The 22938-nt window shown below is 37.5% G+C and overlaps 1 protein-coding gene across 6 annotated transcripts in view; it reads left to right on the top strand.

The window, feature by feature from the left end:
- The window catches only part of SEC11A (SEC11 homolog A, signal peptidase complex subunit), a 39802-nt gene that overhangs the window by 9344 nt on the left and 7520 nt on the right, over window positions 1–22938 (top strand). For 2 of the 6 annotated variants that reach the window (XM_025438174.3, XM_025438175.3), the window contains exons 2-3: window positions 12286–12395; window positions 17906–18055. In XM_025438174.3, coding sequence (XP_025293959.1) covers window positions 12286–12395; window positions 17906–18055 — 260 coding nt within the window. Of the gene's footprint in view, window positions 1–11158; window positions 11239–12285; window positions 12396–17905; window positions 18056–22938 lie in introns of all 6 variants that reach the window. The other 4 variants (XM_025438176.3, XM_035714147.2, XM_049108485.1 and 1 more) reach the window with 3 other exon arrangements.

Genomic DNA, 22938 nt, shown 5'->3' with positions numbered 1-22938 from the left:
TAGCAAGAAATAAGGTTGGAGAAGGTAGCAGGGGCCAAATCACAGAAGGCCTTGTATACTAAGGAGTTCAGACTTTATAAATAGTTGAAAAAAAATTTGGAGCAGACAATACAATAATTTCATTTTCACCTTATAAAAGTAATGTATAGGCAGATGAGTTACATGGATGCAAGTATAGAGGTAGAACTGTCAGATTATTTTAATAGTCCTGATGAGAAGAGACGTAACCTGATAAAGCAGTAGCCATAGTTAAAGCCCATGGGCTAAATGTGAGAAATGTTGGGGAGGTAAAATCCAGAGGCCTTCAGCAGATGATCGTACCAGTTACTGTGCTAGAGAGTGTGGAAAGAAGAAGAGATCCGAAGGAAAGGATTGAGTTCAGCTTTGAACCTGCTGAATTTAAGGTGTGTGTAACATTGGGGTAATTGTCAGTAAGTCACTGAATATATTTACCTAGGGGATATATGTGGTATGATATGAAAGTAGAGATTTGGGTGTCATCAGCATATATGTTGTAACTGAAGCCATGAAGAGAAAAGATTTCATGCAGGATGGGAAGAGAAAAGGACAAAGATGAGTGAGTTACAAGCAAGTTAATCTAGTGCCAAGTGCCTCAGAAAGACAAGGTGTAGTGGAAATAAGTTTGTGGGCTCACCCTTGCCCCCCTCCCTTTGTAATGACTAGTTTAAGTAGATATATTTACAGTGTTCAAAAATTTAAAAAGTGAAAGTGACTTTTTCCTATAGCTTTACCAGCATGGTATATTTTCAGACTTTAAGTTTCTGTCATCCTAGTAAGTGAAGAATGGTACCTCAGGATATTTTTACTTTTACTTACCTCCCCTTATTCGGAGTTTGGTTGAGCGTATTTTCATATGGTTTTAGAGTCATTTTTACTTCATTTTCCATGAACTAGCAGTTCATAATCCATTGCTTGTTTTCCTTAATGGATTATTTTCTTACTGATTTCTCAGTGTTGCTTGTAGGAAGGTTAGACTGTTTCTGCATATGGTAAATATTTTCTCAGAATTTGTCATCTTTTGACTTACAGTATGATTCACCATGCATGGTTGTGGGACTTTTTGGTGGTTGTTTGCTTTTTTATCTTGATAGTCACATTTACCTATATTTTCTTCTGGATTTCAGGTCAATTTAAAAGACTTCTTTCACTCAGGCCTTTCCTACTCTATTTGCTTCTATTTTGTGTGTGTGTGTGTGTGTCTTAAAAAAAAAAAAGCTTTATTGACATATAATTCATAAAATTCACCCATCTTAAGTGTGTAATTCATGTTTTTCAGTAAATTTATAGTAGAGTCGTGCAACCATCACTACAATCCAGTTTTAGAACATTTCCATCATCCCAGAAAGATCCTTTGTGTACTTTTACAGTTGATGCCTGTTCCCATTCCCAGCCCCGGGCATCTGCTAATCTGCTTTCTGTCTCTTAGGATTTGCCTTAGCTGTGTAGTTTATATAAATGGAATCATACAAAATGTAGTCTTTTGCAGCTGGCTACTTTCATTTAGCATGATTTTTTAAATTGTAGTAAAATACACATAAAATTTATTGTTTTAACCAGTTTTGTTTTTTTTTTTAAGATTTTATTTATTTATGAGAGACATAGAGAGGCAGAGACAAAGGCAGAGACACAGGCAGAGGGAGGGGAGAAGCAGACTCCATGCAGGAAGCCCGATGCGGGAGTCCCGATGCGGGACTCGATCCGGGTCTCCAGGATCACACCCTGGGCTGAAGGCACGCTCCAAACCGCTGAGCCACACAGGGATCCCCTCTTAACCAGTTTTTAAGTGTAGAGTTCAGTAGTGTCAAGTACATTAACATTGTTGTACAACCCATCTCCAGGACTCTTCATCTTGCAAAATTAAAACTCTGCACCCATAAAAAACTACCCACTCTCCCGTCACCCTGCCCCCTGACAACCACCCTTCTGCTTTCCATGTCTATGAATTTGACTTCTATTGATTTTTTTTTTCTCTATTGTTTATTGTTTTCTATTTTGCTGATTTATGCTCTAAAGTATATTTCCTTCCCTGGTTGCTTTATTTAGTTTGCTATTTTTCTAGTTTCTTAAAGTGGAATCTTGGGTTATTGATTTAAGATCTTTTCTAATATATGTATTTAAAGCTACACATTTCCCTTCAAGCAGTGCTTTAGCTACATTCTGTAAATTTTAAGATGTTGTGTTTTTGTTTACATTCAGTTCTCAACATATTTTATGATTTCCCTTGTGATTTCTTTTTCACCCACGGATTATCTAGAAAAATGTTGTTTAATTTCCAAATATCTGTGGATTTTCCTAAATTTCTTTTCAATGCTGATTTCTAATATAATTGCATTGTGGATGGAGAACATAGTTTATATGATTACAGTCTTAAAATTTGAGGCTCTTTTTTATTTGCCAAGGCCTTGATTTCTGGAGAATGTTTCATGTGTGTTTGAAAAGGATGTATATTCTGTTGTGTTGGGTGGAGTGTTCTCTAGATATTTGGTTGGTGGTATTCAAGTTTTCTATATCCTTGCTGATTTTCTGTGTCATTTTATCAACTTGAGAAAGGGATATTGAAGTCTCTAACTTCTTATCTTGGAATAAATCCTACTTGGTTATGCAGTATATATTGTTGGATCTGATTTGCTAAAATGTTGCACATAATTATTTTATCAATATCCATGATGTGTTCTGTAGTTTTAACATCTTTAGTCTGGTTTGATAATGCTGGCTTCATGGAATGAATTGGGAAGTATTCTCTCTTCTGTGATTTTCTGAAAAAGTTGATGTAAAATTGTTATGATTTTTTAAGTGCTTGGTAGAATTCACCAGTGAATGCCGTTTAAGCCTGAAGTTTTTCTTTATAGGAAAGTTTTTAAATCATAAATTCAATTTCTTTAATAGATATTAATCCATCCAAGGTATCTGATTCTTCAGTGAGCCTTGATAACTTGTCTTTCAAAGCATTGGAAATATATTAGCATAAAGGTATTCATAATACTTGCTTAATGTTCCTATTAATGTTTATATTGTTAACCAAAGGAATATATATTATTCTTGTGATGTTGGTCATCTCTCTCATTCCTTTCTGATACTAATAATTCATATCTTTTCTCTCTCTTTTTTCCCTGATTAGTCTGGCTAGTTGATCTTGAAGAGCCAACTTTTGGTTTGTTTTTCCTTACTATTTTCCTGTCTTGTTTCATTTATTTCTCCTCTTATTTTTAATATTTACTTTCAGTGAGTTACATTGGGTTTCATTTGCTTTTTCTAGTGTTTTAAGGTAGAAGTCTCATTTAGGAAATTTACAAATATTTGGAAATTAAACTGTTTCTCTTTTTTTGTAGGGAAATTAAACAATTTCTAAATAACCATGGGTCAAAGGAGAATCACAAGAGAAATTACAAAATATTTTGAATTGAGTGTAAACAAAAATGCAACATATGAGACTTTCCTATTTTTCTTAATATAGGCCTTTATTGTTATAAAATTCCTTCTGTTTAGCATGTTAGGTGCATCCCACAGATTTTGATGTATTTTCATTTTTGTTCAGGTAAAAATACTTTCTACTACTCTTGTGAGTTCTTCTTTTACCATAGATTATTTAGAAGTCTGTTGCTTGATTTCTAAACACTGGGATTTTTCAGATAGCTTTCCATTACTGATTTCTATTTTCATTCTATAGTGATTGGAGAAAACACTTGGCATAATTCAAATCCTTTTTATTTATTTATTTAAAAAGCTTTTGTTATTTATTTGAGGGAGAGAGTGCAAGTGAGAGAAGAGAGTAAGAGTGAAGGGGCAAAAGGAGAGGGAGAAGCAGACTCCCCGCTGAGCAGGGAGCCCTAGGCCCAGGGGTCCATCCCAGGACCCCAATCAGTGTGAGCCGAAGGCAGACACCAGACTGACTGAGCTACTCAGGTGCCCCTCCTTTTCTATTTATTAAGACTTGGTAAATGTTTTATATATACTTAAAAGGAATGTGTATCTACTGTTGTTGGGTAAATATCAATTAGGTCAAATTGGTTGGAAGTGATACTCAAATTTTCTCTATCCTTAATGATTTTCTGTCTTCTTGCTGTATCGATTACTGGTAGAGAGGTTTGGAAATTTCTAACTATAACTGTGGATTTGTCTGTTTCTCTTTACAGTTCTGTCAGTATTTGTTTCCTGTGGTTTTTTAAAAAAATTTTTTTTAATTTAAAAAAAGATTTTATTTATTCATTTATTTGAGAATGAGAAAGAGCGGGAGTGGAGGGAGGAACAGAGAGAGAGGGACAGGCAGACTCCAGGAGCTGAGTGGGGAGCCTGACACGGGACTCGATCCCACGACCCTGACCATGACCTTATCGGGAGGGAACTTAATGGACTCAGCCATCCAGGCACTCCTTTTTTTTAAAGACTTTATTTATTTATCTGAGAGAGAGCGCACACAAGCGCATGCAAGTAGGGGGAGAGGCAGAGGGAGAAGGAGAAGCAAACTCCCTGCTGAGCCGGGACCCCTATGCTGAACTGAATCCCAGGACCCTGGGATCATGACCTGAGCAGCAGAAGGCAGACTTGTAACCACCTGAGCCACCCAGATGCCCTGCTTCCTGTGTTTTGAAGTTATTAGTTGCATAAATTCTAGGGGGATGGTTGGGCAGAGAGAGTCCCAAGCAGGGCCACATGCAGGGCTCCATCTCACAGCCTGCACCCAAACCAAGAGTCAGATGCTTAATTGACTGCGCCACCCAGGCACCCCATCATGCGTTTTGTTTTGTTTTGTTTTGTTTTGTTTTGTTTTAACTTCGTAAGTATGGTATGGGGATTTGTGTGTGCTATTTTGGCTATCTTCAACCTATATGACTTCATGTATACTATGAGAGCATTATAGTTAATTTATTTGTTTCCCCTCCTCTGGCCTTTGTGCTGTTGTATATTTTACTTCTGTACATGTTGCCACAATACCTTATTGTTATTTTGCTTTTTTTCTTTTTTTAAGATTTATCTGTTTGAGAAAGAGTGCATGGGTGAGCTGGGGAGGGACAGAAGGAGAGGGAAAGAGAATCCCAAGAGAGGCTGAACCCTGAGACCACAACTTAAACCAAAACCAAGAGTTGGATGCCCAACCCACTGCACCACCCAGCGCTCCTATTTTTGCTTTAAATAGTCAATTATCGATAAAAAAATTTTTTTAAGGAAAAAGCATATTATTTACTGACATCTGCTGTTTCCAGTGCTCTTACTCCTTTGTGTAGATCTAGATTTTATTTGGTATTTTCTTTTTGCCTGGAGGACTTTTTTTTTTTTTTTGCCTGGAGGACTTTTTAAAAAGTTGTTTTGTAATGTAAGGCTGCTCATGATGAATTACTTTAATTTTTGTGTGTTGAAAAGGTTTTATTTTGCCTTCATTTTTGAAAGAAATTTCTCAGATATAGAATTTTATATTGATAGCTTTTCTTTTAGTTCTTTTAAGATGTTGTTTCAGTGTCTTCTGGCAAGTGTTGTTTTCCTTTTTTCTTTTTTTTTTTTTAAGATTTATTTATTTATTCAGAGGGGTCAGAGGGGGTAGGGAGAGACATAGGCAGAGGGAGAAGCAGACTCCATGCAGGGAGCCTGACATGGGACTTGTTCCCAGGTCTCCAGGATCACACCCCGGGCTGCAGGCGGTGCTAAACCACTGCGCCACTGGGGCTGCCCAAGTGTTGTTTTCAAAGAGAAATCTGCTATAATCTTGGTTTCTCTTTACATAATGTCCTTTTTTTTTTTTCTTAATCTGACTGGTTTTACAGTTTTCTCTGTATCATTGATTTTAAGCAGTTTGATAATTATGTTGAATTTTGTTGTAGTTTTTTTCAAGTTTCTTTTGTTTGGGATTTGCTCTGGTTCTTGGATATATGAGCTTATAGTCTCAATCAAATTTGAAAAAAAAAATTAGCCATTATTTCTTAGTTTTTTCCTGTCTTCCCTTCTTCCTGATCAATCCAATTACATATATGTTAGATTACTTGACATTCCTCTTCTGCAATTTTCTGGAAGATTTGGCATAGAATTGTTATGATTCTGTTTTATTAAATGCTTGGTAAAATTCACCAGTGAATGCCCTTTTAGATTGGAGTTTTTCCTTGTTGGAAGGCTTTTATAGTTTTATTCTTTACTTTTAAAAGATTTTACTTATTTATTTGAGAGCGAGAGCGTGTGTGCATGTGCACTTTTTAAAAAGTTTTATTTGGGATCCCTTGGTGGCTCAGCGGTTTAAGCACCTGCCTTTGGCCTACGGTGCGATCCTGAAATCCTGGGGTCAAGTCCCACGTTGGGCTCCCGACATGGAGCCTGCTTCTCCTTCCTCCTGTATCTCTGCCTCTCTCTCTCTCTCTCTCTCTCTCTCTATGTCTATCATAAACAAACAAACAAATAAATAAATAAATCTTTAAAAAAATAAAAAGTTTTATTTACTTAAGTAATCTTTATACCCAACATGGAACTTGAACTCAATGACCCCAAAGATCAAGAAGCGCTCACTCTTGCAACTGAGTCAGGCAGGTGCCCGTGTGTCAAATTTTTAAAAGATTTAACAGATTTTTTTAAATGAAACTTGTCTTGATATTATTAGACTATTAAGGATTTTTCGTTTTGTTATTATCATTTAAGATCACTGGGACTGTCAGTGACTTTATTGGGCCATAATTACAGCAGATATTCTGAACATGCTTCAATTTTTCCAGCACTATCTGTTTTATTTCTAGCTGCTGTGAGGGTATCCATCTCTAATACCCAGCTTCTAATTGCTTCATCTTTTGTGAATTAAGAGCAGGAGAGTTGTGGTCATAGATTGATAAGCCTCTTAGTTTGAGGTCTTGAGATAAGAGGAGTTGAAAATTTAAGCCAAATGCAATTTTTAGCTCTGAGACACATTTTTGCTTCAATGATTACTTGTGTATTTTCTTGAGATTGCTGGAAGTATGATTTCTGTGAAAATACCCTAAGTGTTGAATTTCAAATATCTCTTGCAAGAATGGGAAATATGATGGTGTATTTGATAACTATAATAGATAAATGCATAGTGCATAACTTCCACATTATGGGTGTTAAATTTATCGGCTTTTATATTGCTGAATTTTATGTCCTGTTTTTTTTTTAACTCTTGTTATATATTATTTACAGTATTATATATTACTTAATTGTTATGTGGATTATTCTAGTCACAGAATTTGTAGGGGAGGGTTCTACTTCCTAAAACTGCAAAAGTAAAATAGCACACACAAATCCCCATACCATACCTACGAAGAGGTTTTGTTTTGTTTTGTTTTTTAAGATTTTATTTGAGAGAGTGCATGAGCAGGGGACGGGCAGAGGCAGAGGAAGAAGCACACTTCCCACTGAGCAGGGAGCCTGACAAGGGGCTCGATCCCAGGACCCAAAGATGATGACGTGAGCCAAAAGCAGACACTCAACTGACTGTGCCACCCAGGCACCCTGCTTTTTATTGGCTTTAATAACATTCTTTTCTAGTTTCACCTTGAGCATTGAAGAGCATATTGTTCTAGTCACTTCTTAGAAAAAATAATAGGGCTATTCACTTCTGTATTTGTTATTCTACATATGTCACAATGTCTTAATAGTATGCTGTTGCCAAATGATATGAGGTTGGGTAGCTGCCACCTTGTTTCTGCTAATATCAGAAAGAGCCCTTTTTGTGATCATGTATATTCATAAGTATTCAGATGTAGCGGTAAAGAAAGCAGGAGCTCGGAAGGCAATGTGGGTTTTTTGTTGTTATTGTTGTTGTCTTTTGAGTAAAGACTACTGCTAGGAAAAAGAGCAGAGAAAAGAAAGGGAGAAGAATATGACATTTCTCAGACTTTTGCTCAGAGAGAATATTTGTTTCACCAAATAGTGTCCTTCTGTCTAGGTTTTGGCTCACAGACTGATTTAGGATTATGCAAGTAGGTGCCTTTTAAGGAACATACCGGTTATACACAGTGAGGGACTTTCAACCTCTTTCTCACTAGTAAGAATGATGAGGGTGATTTGGGTGATTAAGATAAATTTTACAATAATGACTTTGTAGTGAAAGGTAGTATTCCAGGTCTGAGGAAAAAGAGAAGGCTAATTATGGGTAGAATAGTGATCTTCTTGCAGGGACCTAACAAGTTGTCATTTTTGTCTTTCATTTTTCTTTGAAAGAGTAGTTATTAGATATCCCACATCTGTTAGTGCTACATCGATGCCCTTCTGAAAATGGAAATATTTTCATCAACAAAACAGAGTTGAACTCATTAACATGGGGCTAGTTTTAGATTTTATTTATTTTGGTGTGAACTTTTAAAGTTTTCCTGCAGAAATATTAACATGGTTGGTTATGGGATATTGCCATAGACCCTGCTAAGGATGTTATATAAATATGTAGTACTAAATAAATAAATAAAGTAAATAAATAAGTAGTACATCCAAGGTTACCTTTTCAAAATCTGGCTACTTTTGAAATATGAAACTTATGTGACCCCCAGGTAGGGGATCGTGGAGCTGTATTTTATATTTGGTGGTGTATGTGGAATCTCACAACCCTTCCCTCAGAGATTCGGGATTGGAGTGCAGATTCTACTGTTGTAACCAGTACCATAAGTGATTTTTCAGCATTGAAAGTTTGGAAAGTAGAGCCTGTAGCCGAATTCCTGACTGCTTATCCACTGGTTGACCAGAATTACTTCTTAGAAATTAGTTTTCCTACTTCTGGCCTCTCCCACTCCACTTCCTCAGTTCCTTTTTCTGAGGAAGAGGACCATTTTTTTTTTTTTTTTTTAATTTTTAAGAAAGCTACCATCTTGAAGAGGTAGAGTTTAGGAGAACTGAGTTCTAGTTAGTAGTTACTGTTCTGCATGCTAGTAGCTGTGCAGCTGTGAGCGCATCACTTAGCCTCTCTGTGCCTCCGTTTCCTCACCTGTAAACGGGAGGAAGGGTCCCCAGATGGGAACGTCAAACTACGTATCAGATTATACCTGTATGCTCATAATACTCCATTACTCAAAGAGTAGCAAATACTTGTGTCTGTTAGAAAATATTCATATTTCCATCCTTTGAGGATGACATTAATTATATTGATAGAGTATGTCATACTTCACTGGAGGCCAAAAAAATAATGTTCTAGCCATTAACATGGACTTAAGAAAATAAAATAAACCTAAACAACTTACTTTTGAATAGATGATACTTAGTAAAAACTTAAAAAATGTGAAGTGTATATACTGGAAAGTATTTTCATCCTGCCTAACTTCCAGTTCCTCTTCCAGAGCAGCCACTGTCCCCAGTTTCTTGTGTATCCTTCCAGAGCTAAAAGTCTTACCGTAATAGGTAGTTAATAGGTAATGTTCCAAATTTATAAAAATTGGAGGAACAATTAGTTTTGAGAAGCATGAGGGTAAATAGCACAAGAAATAGCTATGAGACAAAAATGATTGAAGTGGCCTACCATGACCAGGATAATTGCTTGTTTTTAAATTATATATATATATGTATTTTGAGATTTTTGTATATACATTCATGAGAGACAGAGAGAGGCAGAGACATAGGCAGGGAGAAGCAGGCTTCTCTCAGGGAGCCTGATGTGGGACTCAATCCCAGGACCCTGGTATCACAACCTGGGACAAAGGCAGATGCTCAACCACTGAGTCACCTAGGTGCCCCATTACCCAGGTGCCCCATTAAATTATATTTCAATAGAAATAAAAATTAATTTTAAAAGCAGAAAATATAGATAAAATGACACAAAATTGGCTAATATTATAGCTCTAGATGTAACCACTTACATATTTAGTTTATGTATACCTTTGTTTCAAGAAAAATCAAAAGACCTTGGGGTGCCTGAGTGACTCAGTCAGTTAAGCATCTGCCTTCGGCCCATGTCGTGATCCCAGAGTCCTGGGATCAAGTTCCTCATTAGGCTCCTCATTAGGCTCCCTGCTTAGCAGGGAGCCTGCTTCTCCCTCTCCCACTCCCCTTGCTTCCCTGCTTGTACTCCTTCTCTCTCTCTCTCTCTCTCTCTCTCTTAATAAATTAATTAATTAATTAATTAATTAATTAAATTAAATTAAATTAAATCTTTTTTTTATTTTTTAAATTGAAAGACCTAACCTCCCCCCACCTCAAAGGGAGCAGTTATGTGAGGTGTTGGATGTCTCTCTCTCTCTCTTTTTTTTTTTTTTTGGTGTTGGATGTCTTAATGAATTCTGTGGGGGAACCCTTTTACAGGGTATACATATATTAAATCCTCATGACATACATTTTTTTTTAAAGATCCACTTATTTGAGACAGAGAGAGGGGCTAGGGAAGGGGCAAAGGGAAAGGAAGAGAGGGAATCCCAAGCAGGCTCCAGGCCCAGGGCAGAGGCTGGCTTGGAGCTCAGTCACACAACCCTGAGATCGTGACGTGAACCAAAATCAAGAGGCAGATGCTTAACCAACTGAGCCATCCAGATGCTGCCTCATGTTGTACACTTTAAATATCTTACACTTTGGGGGCACCTGGCTGGTTTAGTTGGTAGAGCATGTGACTCTTGATCAGAGGATTTTGAATTCAGGCTGCACATTGGGCATGGATCCTACTTAAAAATATATATTACTTTTTTTTTCTAAAAATTTTATTTATTTATTTGAAAGAGCTAGAGAGTAAGAGAGAGCACAAGCCATGGGGAGGGGCAGAGGGAGAGGGAGAAGCAGACTTTCCGCTAAGTAGGTAGCCCAACACAGGGCTCGATTCCAGGACCCTGGGACCATGACCTGAGCTGTAGGCAGATGTTTAACCAACTGAGCCACCTAGGTGCCTCAAAAATCTGACATTTTTATTTGTCAGTTATACCTCAGCAAAGCTGAAAAAAAATTGAAAGAATAGTACATAAACACTTGTAAGCTACCATATAGATGTTAACATTTTGCCATACTCTATGTGTACTTATGTGTACCTAGAATTTTTTTTTCTGAATCATTTGAAATGGGTTGCAGATAAGACAGTTTACCCCTAACTACTATTGGCTAACTACTAGTAGTGTGCAATATCCTGCATAACCATAATACTATTATCACACCTAAGAAAATTAACACTAATTTCCTAGTATCATTTCATATTTGAGTTTCCCCAATTGACCCCAAAACATCTTTTTTTTTTTTTTTTTTAAAGTAATCTCTACGCCCAGTGTGGGGCTTGAACTCTAAACCCTGAGATCAAGAGTCGCATGCTCTACTGACTAAGCCGGGCAGGTACCCTTTAAAATGTCTTTTGTAATTGGGATTTTTTTTCTTATATGTATTTTTTTCTTTTGAGCCAAGATCCAGTTAATTATGCATTACATTTGGTTATGTCTATCTAGTCCTTTTTGATCTAGAATAGTCTTCCACCTTTATTTTCATGACATTGAAATTTTGAAGACTAGAACAGTTGTCTTGCAGAGTGTCCATATGCATGTATATTTTTTAAAATAACAAAAAGGAGTCAGTCATCCTCTTATCCAGCCTTGTTCAGCACAATTAGTTCACATTATTTCCCTCATTTGAAATGCCTTTCTGGTATCGTATCTGCTTATTGAAGTAGAATTCTACAATTTGTTGAGTAGTGGAAATTCAGTAAGACAGAAAAGGCTGGTCTTCAAGTCCTAATTATGTGACTGACAAGCTGTATGACTTTGGCAAAATTATTTCCTCTGTCTGAGAGTTAAATGCCATCAAATAGCCCATCATTATTAGATATTGTAGGAAAGTAAGTCTGGGAGGAGTATAGAAGCAGTGATTTGTATCAGGAATGTGATTGAACTTCAGGTGAATTGTGGTGAAGCGTAAATGAAATAACAACTACAAAAAGTTTTGAATATAAGCTATTATGTAAGGGTAACACACTGAGTGACCAAACAGGAGGAAGATGTTTGGGGGATGGGAGGCTATGCTGGAATACTGCTAGTGTAATTATTACAGTTTTAAGGAATGTTTCAGAACTTCAGCTGGCCTAATAGTACTACTTGAAACTCTTTTGGGGTAAATTTTTTTTTTTAAGATTTTATTTATTTATTCATTCATGAAAGACACACAGAGAGAGGCAGAGACACAGGCAGAGGGAGAAGCAGGCTCCAGGCTGGGAGCCCTATATGGGACTCGATCCCAGGTCTCCAGGATCTCGCCCTGGGCCAAAGGCAGGTACTAAACCGCTGAGCCACGCAGGGATCCCTTGGGGGAAATTTTTTAAATGATACTACTCTCAGTTGCTTTCTGGAGTGGGGATAATTATGGATCTCGTTTCTTCTCTTGTTCTTACAGCTGTATTATCAAGTCCTAAATTTTGGAATGATTGTCTCCTCGGCACTAATGATCTGGAAGGGGCTGATGGTCATAACTGGAAGTGAAAGTCCAATTGTAGTGGTGCTCAGGTAACAATTTTTCTTTTCAAGGCATAGAATTGCATGGTATTACTTAAGAGAAAAACTGAGAAATTAAATAACTATTGTATTATTCCTCTAGAAACTATGGTTTCCCAGAAAAGGGCCTGAAAGAAAATTAGTTACTATTCTTCAACTGTGAGAAAATGTGCAGCCTCATTAGGCACTTAGAATTCAGACCCCCAAGGGCTCATGACTTCTCTATAAAACGTTTACAATGTGAGTTTTATTTTTGGCACATCTCTTAAGAAAAGTGTTTCAATGTGTACTGTATTTTCCCGAAATTCTTATGTCTTCTTCCTTTTCATACATCAGGGCTGCTCTTTAGTTGTCAGTTTGCTGGATTAGGTATCCTCTCCACAAATTAACAGTTTTTCTGCAGCATGTTCTCAGTGTCAGTACAGAAACATCACTAATTATTTCCATGTTTCCTGCTGACCTTTAAATATCACTTCTAAACAGACTTCAGAAATTTTGAAGATATTAGCTGCCTCTTAAAGTGGCAGTACTGAATCTTTTCCCACTGTGCTTCCTTCTATGTCCTTGAATTCATACTCTAGTGATTTTAAAATCCTAAACTAGTAACTAACTCCATTTTGGAGAATTATCACTTCCTTGTTTAAGTGAATCTTAAAGTAAGTAATCTTATCTTAAAGTAATCTATAAAGTAAATCTTTATAGTTCTGTCTTATTTGGGACTTAATTATGTAAGTTATTTCAAGTCTTTTCAAGAGATAATGGTATATAAATATAAAAGAAATCATTAACATTATCTAGAGTATATTAAGTACTATTACTTAAATAGTACATTACTCTTAAGATCAATTTGATTCTGGGATGCCTGGGTGGCTCAGTGGTTGAGCATCTGCTTTCGGCTCAGGGTGTGATCCTGGGATCTGGGATTGAGTCCTGCACCAGGCTCCCTGTGGGGAGCCTGCTTCTCCCTCTGTCTATGTCTCTACCTCTCTCTCACTCTGTCTCTCTCATGAATAAATAAATAAATCTTTAAAAAAAATCAATTTGATTCCTTCATTGTCATATTTGTATATACAGGCTTTAGCAACAAGTGGTTCCAAGACCCACTGTTTTGCTCTTACCTTATTCCTACTCTTACTCATACCTTTGTTCTATGTTTATTAATGAACACATCCAGCTGTAATTTTGGAGATCCAAAGGCATGTATGTATTTTATTAGCTGGGAAAGCATTTAATGTACTACTCTGGGAGTACAGAGACAGGGCCCCAAGTTCCCAGACAGTTTTAAATTCAGTGGAGAGTTTCAGTTTCAAACACTGACAGAAGGAGAAGCCACACTAATTGGCCTTGTGGGAATAGGGTATAGTGAGAGAGCCCAGGGAGGCTTCTTTTAGAGATTCTTCTGGGATTATTTCATATTGAGCTTCCTTCAGTGGAGATGCTTAAGGACAATCTAATGACCTTTAAATTGGGGATGTTGGCGTGAAGAGGGGATTCCACTGAGGACCTGCTCAACACAGTGGTGGTCCTGGAAACAGTTCATTTCTGCTACAGCTGGAAATTTGATAGTATTAGTTGGGGCTTAAAAGTGGTGTTTGGACAAGTTATTTCGCAGGAAGGTTTATTTATATACTAGGCTTTTCTGATTACCAATGTGAAATAAAGAAAGGAAATTAAAAGAGACCAGGTCCTATTGGAACAAAATCTGGTCAAGACTAGAAGAAGCAGTCATTAGAGAAAAGTAATGTATGTGGTTCGGTGGCCAAGAAAAACCATGTATTATAATAATTATCTGGCACCAAATATGCCTCAGAGGATTCAAGGTAACTGAGAATCCACTTTTAGGACTGGGTGAGGTCATTGGGGATAAAGACAAATAACTTTTTAAAATAAAAATACTTACTTTAGGGCACCTGGGTGACTTAGTCCATTAAGTGTCTGACTTCAGCTCAGGTCATGATTCTGGAGTCCTGGGATCGAGCCCCAAGTCAGACTCCCTACTCAGCAGAGAGCCTGCTTCTCCCTCTCCCTAGGTGCCTCCACCATGCTCTCTGTATCTCAAATGAATAAATAAAATCTTTTTTAAAAATTATTTTTTAAATTCCAATATTTAACACACAGTGTTATGTTAGTTTCAGGTGAAGATAAATACTTTCTTATTATTTTTTTAATTAGAGTTTCAGGAAACAATCAAAACTTTTTTTTCCCATTTATAGATAGAGCTGAAGTCAGTTTAAAAATATTTAAGTGGTTTATATTTAACTTTGTTTTTAAGATTTTATTTATTTATTCATGAGAGACAGACAGAGACAGAGAGAGAGAGAGGCAGAGACACAGGCAGAAGCAGGCTCCACGCAGGGAGCCTGATGTGGGACTCGATCCCGGGACTCTAGGATCATGCCTTGGGCTGAAGGCAGGCGCTAAACCACTGAGCCACCCAGGGATCCTCTATATTAAACTTCTTAAAATTTACAATTGATGTATTAAATTTAAAAGTATACTTTAATCAGGTAATGGTAAGAAGTTTACTAATAATATATTTAATGTTTAAAAGGTTTCCCCTAGTTTATTTCTTCAATGGTCCTCTCACTGCACACTGTTTTTAAGATTTATTCATTTATTTGAGAGAGAGAGCGCATATGCAGGGTGGGGGCGGGGGGCAGAAGGAAAGAGAGAATCCTAAGCAGAAAGCTGAGTGTGGAGCCCAGTGCAGGGCTGGATCCCATGATTCTGAGATCTGGACCTGAGCTGAAATCAACAATCAACTAAGCCACTCAGGTGCCCCACTACACCTGTTTTTAATGCCACCTGTATCTGAATTTTTAAATCTTTTTATTTCTCATCCAACTTTCTTCCCTAAAATCTAGCCTCTTGTTTTCACCCTGCACTGGACATCTCCATCTGAACATGGTGGTTGAAACTCCTTGATGTTTCACTTGAAACTCCTTGTAATAAAAGTAAAATTCGTCTCCTTTTTCCACACACTTGTTCTTTTTCCTCTTATTTCTGTGACTGTCACTGACATCTGCTCCTTTGCCATTGTTAAAAACCCAGGTGTCAGGGCAGGCCCGGTGGGTTAGAGGTTTAGCGCCACCTTCAGCCCAGGGCGTGATCCTGGGGACCCAGGATCAAGTCCCACGTCAGGTTCTCTGCATGGAGCCTGCTTCCCCCTCTGCCTGTGTCTCTACCTCCCACCCCCGTGTCCCTAATAAATAAATAAAATCTTAAAAAAAAAAAGAAACCCAGATGTCATCCTCCTCACCCCGTTATATCAGGTTGGCCATCAAATTTGTTATTTTTCCTCCTCTTTCTTAGACTCTTTTATAGTTGTCTTCCCTGCTGCTGTTCTGTTTCAGGCCCTCCTCATTTCCTGCCTGGGCTGTTGTAGTGACCTCTAAAAATACGCTTTTAGAATCAGCAAGAGTTTATATATTTTCATTATATGAAATGTTGAAAACACAAAAAGTCTACCCATAGTTCTGGGATATAATCACTATTAACATTTTAGTTTCTTTTTTGATGTATATTCTTTTTTCTTTTTTTTTTAAGATTTATTTATTTATTTATTTATGATAGACATAGAGAGAGAGAGAGAGAGAGGCAGAGAGAGGCAGAGACACAGGAGAAGGGAGAAGCAGGCTCCATGCCGGGAGCCCGACGTGGGACTTGATCCCGGGACTCCAGGATCGCGCCCTGGGCCAAAGGCAGGCGCCAAACTGCTGAGCCACCCAGGGATCCCCTTTTTTCATGTATATTCTTATGTAATTGAAGTAATTCTATATGTGCATCCTTTATGTGTCCCCTTATGATTCTCCTGTGTCCATATTTTTAATAGCACTTTTAATGATTGCCAAGAATTCATTTATAAGTATTGGCCTGGACACTTGGTCTGCCAGTCTACCTTTTGGCCTTTTCTAGTTACTCATTAATTCAATAAATATTTAAATGTGCTCTGCATATTCTATACCTTCTGAAATTATGACTTTTAAATGTAAACGTGATGATACTCCCCGCTGAAAATTCTAGAATGGCTCAGAAGCAGGTTAGCACAGTGAGAGTGGATTCTGTTGGACTCCCTTTTCAAATTTCACCTTTATCATTTTTTTAAAATTTATAACTGTATACCTTTCTAAGCCTCAATTTCCTTGTTTGTAAAGTTAGGATAATAAGAGTATCTACATCATAGAGTTGCTCTGAAGATTGCTTAAAAAGAAACAACTTAGAATGGCACTTTGTATACAGTAAGTGCTTAATAAAAATGAGCCATTACACTGTAGCAGCTCAGCTTTTATCTGTTTTATTTTTTAAAAGATTTTATTTATTTATTAGAGAGAGGGGAGAACACAAGTGGGATGGGAGGCACAGAGAGAAGCAGACTCCCCACTGAGCAGGGAGCCCAATGGAGTCTCAGTCCTGGGACTCTGATCCTACTGTCCCGGGCTCGATTCCCACATCCAGTCCCACATTAGGCTCCCTGCATGGAGCCTGCTTCTTTCTCAGCCTCTGTCTCTGTGTCTCTCATGAATAAATAAATAAAATCTTAAAAAAAAAAAAAAAAAAGAAAGGAAACTGGAGCTTGAGTTTTGAAAATTATACTTATGGGCTGCTTCTTTTTTTTTTTTTTAATTTTTATTTATGTATTCATGAGAGAGACCCACAGAGAGGCAGAGACCTAGGCAGGAGGAGAAGCAGACTCCTTGCAGGGAGCCCCATGAGGGACTTGATCCTGGACTCCTGGATCATGCCCTGAGCCAAAGGCAGGCACAACTGCTGAGCCACCCGGGCATCCCTAGACTACTACTAAATAGCAAGAAAAGGTTAAATTGCTGCAGATATCTTAGGACCTTGAAGAACTTGGTATAGTATAGGACAGGGGAGAGGTGAGAAGGCATTCTAGAAGTTTGTCCTCACTAATTACCACAGAATTGAAGCCTTTCCTTGTTTCTGAAATTCTTAAAAAAATCTCTGCTATTATTCTTAGTTTTCTTTCTTGTTTCTCTTTTTAAAATAAATAAGTTGATAACAGAAGCATTATCTTGGTAGCTGACTGCTCTTTGACTTGATGGGCTGTTTTCCCTTCTTAATGGTTCAAAACCGTAAGGTCATCTTAGTCTCTATAAATGGCAGAAGATGATCCAGTTCTCATTTGAATATTTGAATGTATTTAGCATTTTCAGATGAGGTGAGAATAAGGGCAGTGATTATAAAGTTCATTCTTTTATATTCCCTTTGTCACTTGAAATTTTAAAAGGTGAAGGAATTAGTAACATTGCCCTTTTCAAGACTGAAGCTCCTTTGAATAGTAATGCTTGAAACAAATCTAGTCAGTAAAGGCTAATAACTATAGTAACTTTTGTGTAACTTGTTAGTTTGTGGAAACCATATTTTGAGAACAACACACATGGATGCTGATATATTTGTTTAAGTATCAAATATACTCCAGGGGTGATACTTGTGATTGGTTAACTTTTGAAAGTGAATTGAATCTTACACTTTTTGTTTTCTATATATTCTCTCTCTCCTAGTGGCAGCATGGAGCCAGCATTTCATAGAGGAGATCTTCTCTTTTTAACAAATCGAGTTGAAGATCCCATCCGAGTGGGAGAAATTGTTGTTTTTAGGATAGAAGGAAGAGAGATTCCTATAGTTCACCGAGTCTTGAAGATTCATGAAAAGTATGTGCAAACTGTACCTTCTCTGTTTTAAGATATTTTCATATTTTATGTTTGCAGTATTTAATTTTGATAACCTGAAGGCTAAGAAGAGTGGGAAATGCCTCGGTTCTTCTTCCAATCCATTTTTATGAATGTCTGAAGGCTTGGTGAACATTTAGAAAACTAGTTATTTATTAATTAATTAATTTATTTATTTTCTAGAAGTTTTTCTTGGTTTTCTTTTTACTTCCCAACCAGATCCCCCTGTGTATCACCCCCCCCCAAAAAAAAATGACATAAAGGTTGATCCCAAATAGAATCTTCCAATGTAAAAAAAAAAAAAAAAAAGAATCTTCCAATGTAATTGATGAGGTAGCCCTTCCTAATCTTTCCAAAACAAAACAAAACAAAACCTTTATGGCAATCTAACAGCCATGTCAAATAAGAATAAATTTACCAACTTTTTTAAATTCCAAAGAAAGTGTCTTTTTTTTTTTTTTTTGAGATTTTATTTTTAAGTAATCTCTATACCCAACATGGGGCTCAAACTCACATCTCCAAGATCAAGGGTCACCAGTTGAGCCAGCCAGGTGCCCCTAAATTCCAAAGAAAATTTCTAAAATTAAGTTACTCTTTTAAACGTAGACTCTTGCATTTTAGAATTAGAAAGGACATATGTAAAACCTTTAGTATCACCTGGACATGGATGTAGGCCATAACAATGAGCAAAAAATTTCATCTCTCTGGGTCTGTTTCCTTACCTATAATATTAAGAGATTTAGGAAGATGAATTACAAGATCTGTGAGTTCTGAGCCTATGCTTCCCTGTCCAGCTCCACATTCCTCACACCCTCCCTTCCAAATCCAGAGTATTCTAGTTATGGAAAACATTCAGGAGGGAAGGAAAGAAAGAAATGAAGGAAAAGATAGGTGTCCTGGAGGACACACAGAGGGGAATAAAAACAATGAGACAGTGATTTAGGTTCTTGAGAATGAGAGAGACTTAAATAAATATTATGTTATTCTTGCCCTACCCTCTAGAGTAATTTATTTTCTCCACTTAAACAAGAGGGGACTGCCAGCTGTTGCTTTTTGAAAATCCACATAACCACTTTAGTTTAAAAGAGTTCTTTCTTCATTGGTGAAATAAAGATCAGACTGCTCTTTTTTTTTTTTTTTCAAACTTCAGTATATATTTTGAAAGATTATAAATTTTTTTTTTATAGATTTTTGGAATTTTCCTTTCTTACTTGTAGTCCTTGTGGTTTAAAGATTATAATTTTAAAATGGCATTCTACCATTGACTAGGAAGGAATAACTAAACTCTTTTTAGAAATTTAGTTTAGAATTGTGTAGGTTTATCCAGTACAGGTTCTCAAAGTGGATTTGCGTTATATTCTTAGCACTGCATGTTGTTAGCAAAGCAGAGCCAACTTTTCCCTGAACTTATCAGAGAAAATCAAATGACACTCAGACCCTACTTTTGGTTAGAGCAGAAGCATTTTTATATGCAATCCTTTGGAATTGAATGAGTTTTTTTTTTTTTTTGAGTTTTTTATTTTAAACAGTTTGATCTTGTTCTAGGGCAGGCTCACTGACAGATACTATAAAATAAAAAATAACAGAATTCTGAATATTGTAAGATGTACGGTCCTACTAATCCCGGGTTTTTGGTGATTCATTTTAGACTCCTGAGATGTGTTCAACTTGAAGACCTGTTTATTTTATTTTATTTTTTAAAGATTTTATTTATTTATTCATGAGAAACACAGAGAGGCAGAGATGTAGGCAGAGGGAGAAGCAGGCTCCCTGTGGGGAGCCCGATGTGGGACTTGATCCCCCGGGATCCCGACCTGAGCCAAAGGCAAGTGCTCAACCACTGAGCCACCCAGGTGCCCAAAGTCCTGTTTAGATAACAGATCCAATTAATATTGTGAAGCTTCCAATTTCCTTTTTTCTTTTGGGGAGACTAAAATAACTGATTGTGATAATCATTTAATCTCATAGTGCTAACAATGTTCTTAAATATGGGACTAAATGACAGCCAGAATGGATGAAATGTTTATAATAAATGTGCCCTGAACGTTTTCAGGCTGAATTTTACACTGTTATTCATCTGAATGTTGTTTTAGGAAATAAAATCCTGAACTTTATGGGCAGCCCGGGTGGCTCAGCGTTTAGCACCGCCTTCAGCCCAGGGTATGATCCTGGAGACCCGGGATCGAGTCCCACGTCAGGCTCCCTACATCGAGCCTGCTTCTCCCTCTGCCTGTGTCTCTGCCTCTCTCTCTTTCTGTATCTCTCTCATGAATAAATAAATAAAATCTTAAAAAAAAAAATCCTGAACTTTAGGAAGAGTAGAGGTAGGATTCATTCAGCTGACCTCTCTCTTTGGTCTCATTCCTCCTTTTTCTCTCCACCTGCTGCTTACGTACCATGCCTTCTTTTTTCATATATTGACTCTCCATCTTGTGAACATTCTTATTATATAGCATAGAATAAGATACTGTATAAAATTGGGAAATAACAGCAAATAAAACCATATGCAACCTTAACACCCAGAGAGAATGTTAAATTTTGGGTAATTCTCTCTGTTTCATAAATAGACATTTTCTTTCCTGTACAACACTGGGATCTACTCAATACAATTTTGGTAACATGTTTATCTCATGAACATATGGTAGAAGGTACCTGGTATTGCCACATATGCAAAGAATCCCTGAACTAAAAGATCAGCTTGCCAAGCACTGCTTAAAAATATATTGATAATAGGCCCATGAATCTGAATCTGCTCTTTCTGCCTAGTATGGTCATGACCTCTTCCTACCTGTTCTCTAGAGGACACTAACGCTACACACTGAGCTGTCTGACCAGGCAGTGGGAAAGCAGACATAATCCAGGATGTAGCTCTAGTGCACTGCTGAGCTCAGGCAAAATGCTCTTGTAAGGGACAATAAGAAACTTCCAGTATTTGTAATAGGTTGTTTGGAGGAGTAAATAGTACATGGGGAAAAAGTGATCGGTGGTGTTTTCAAAAGACTCAACCTTTTCCTGCATTTATTGAAGTTACTGTGTTTTTAAGTGAGTAAAAAATGGGGAATTCTTGCTCCTGGCTCATATAATAGGGCTGTGAGACATGTCCGCAGGCAGGGTTACCCATGCTCTGGCAGGTGGCGAAACATCTTCTTTGTGTCCTCTCCCCCCACCTACTCTCATTTTCCATTTTCTTCCAACAAAAATGAGTCAGGAAAGAACTAGCATATAGTGTTGTCTGTGTTTTCATTTGAGAGACATCATTTTGAATATTATCAGTTGACTTGATTCTCTTGGGTAGTTCTTCACATTAGCCTGCTAGTCATCCGCTCTTCATGCTTACATTTTTCCCCACATATACATTTATTTTATTTTATTTATTCATGAGAGACACAGAGAGAGGCAGAGACATAGGCTGAGGGAGAAGCAGGCTCCCTGTGGGAAGCCCGATGTGGGGCTCAATCCTAGGACCCTGGGATCATGACCTGAGCCAAAGGCAGACTCTCCACCACTGAGCCACTCAGGTGCCCTCCACACACACACACACTCATATAAATTTGTACTTTGTCTTATTTTATAGCCTACTCTGATACACATTTTCCAAGTTGAGCTTAGTATATAAGGTATTATAGTTTGATGCTGATGAATACTGGCACGTGGTCAATTGTTTGGAAGGAGAAATTTTGCCATTGGGATGACTTAATCCTTAGCTTTGCTTTTTCTGTGCAGAGAGATAGATTGTTTTGTGCCCACTTGGCTTTTTAGGGTCTTACTTTTTCTTATATAGAAAGTGATTAATTCTTCCCGCCTAATATCACAGTATTATGATGGTTGAATTAAGCTGCAAGCACGTCGAGCTCCTTGGAGATTGATCATATTAAATATTTGGTCCATATGGCAGCCAGGGAAGGCCCTATGTAAGTGTGTCACCAGTTAGCCTTTGGGGCCTCTGGAGTGGGGAGTGCTGGGATGGATCTGGACAGTGGGTTGAGCAGGAGCCACTGCCACCATTGCCTCTCGGTGGATAGAGACCTACCTGCACTTTCTACCACAGCTCTAGCAGTCTCTCCCAGTACCATCCCAGGGCAGGGAACTCGGGTATGCTGGTGTGTTTTGTCAGCAAATGGAGGACTCTCCTCAAACAGAGTCTCCTGTAGTGTCCCTGTCCTGGGGAACGTTTCTGTTCCCCCATTTCCCTTTCCTCAAATTTGATGTTACTTTTCTGGGCTTGCTGTTGTTTTCATGGCTGAGTAGACTCTCCGTGCCTGTGCTCCTGACTTGCACTCTTGCAGCTGGCTCCCCTTGGCACCTGCCCTCTTTCACTCCAGAACTTTTCAGACACTTCCTCACTGAGTTGTCAGCTAAGGATTATTTTTCTCTGTATATATTTGCATTTTTTCTAACTGGAATCTCATTTTTAATGTGACTGTTTGCACTTAAGTGTTTTTGGTGTTTGCAACACCTTCCAATTTAGTTTCATCTGCACATTTAGTGTTTGGTGAGCCAGTTTCTGGTTTAGGATCTAAGAAGATATTAGTCAGTAGGAGTCAGAGGCTAATTTTCTTCTGATATGGTAGTTAACCCACACTCAACTTGAATCAGTTTTAAGATACTCTTTATCAAACTGTAAAAAACTATACTTTGCTTTCAGTTAAATTTTAAAATTCCTAGAAACCTCCTGTTCTTTAGCAGAATTAAACTAATAATTTCCTGATCAAGTAAAATGCTTTTCCTATAAACCCTGGCTCATAAAAGCAATGTATATTTTTTGGAGAAAAAAATTAGAAGCTAAAGAAAGCTGTAGATAGCTACTGTTATACCTTGGTTTATCACTTCAGATCTTTTTTACTCTTATTTTTTCTTTCATTTTA

The sequence above is a fragment of the Canis lupus genome, chromosome 3, assembly GCF_003254725.2.
Source record: "Canis lupus dingo isolate Sandy chromosome 3, ASM325472v2, whole genome shotgun sequence".
Taxonomy (NCBI): Eukaryota; Metazoa; Chordata; class Mammalia; order Carnivora; family Canidae; genus Canis; species Canis lupus.
Note: the sequence above shows the minus strand (reverse complement) of the source record. Positions and strands in the feature narration are given on the sequence as shown.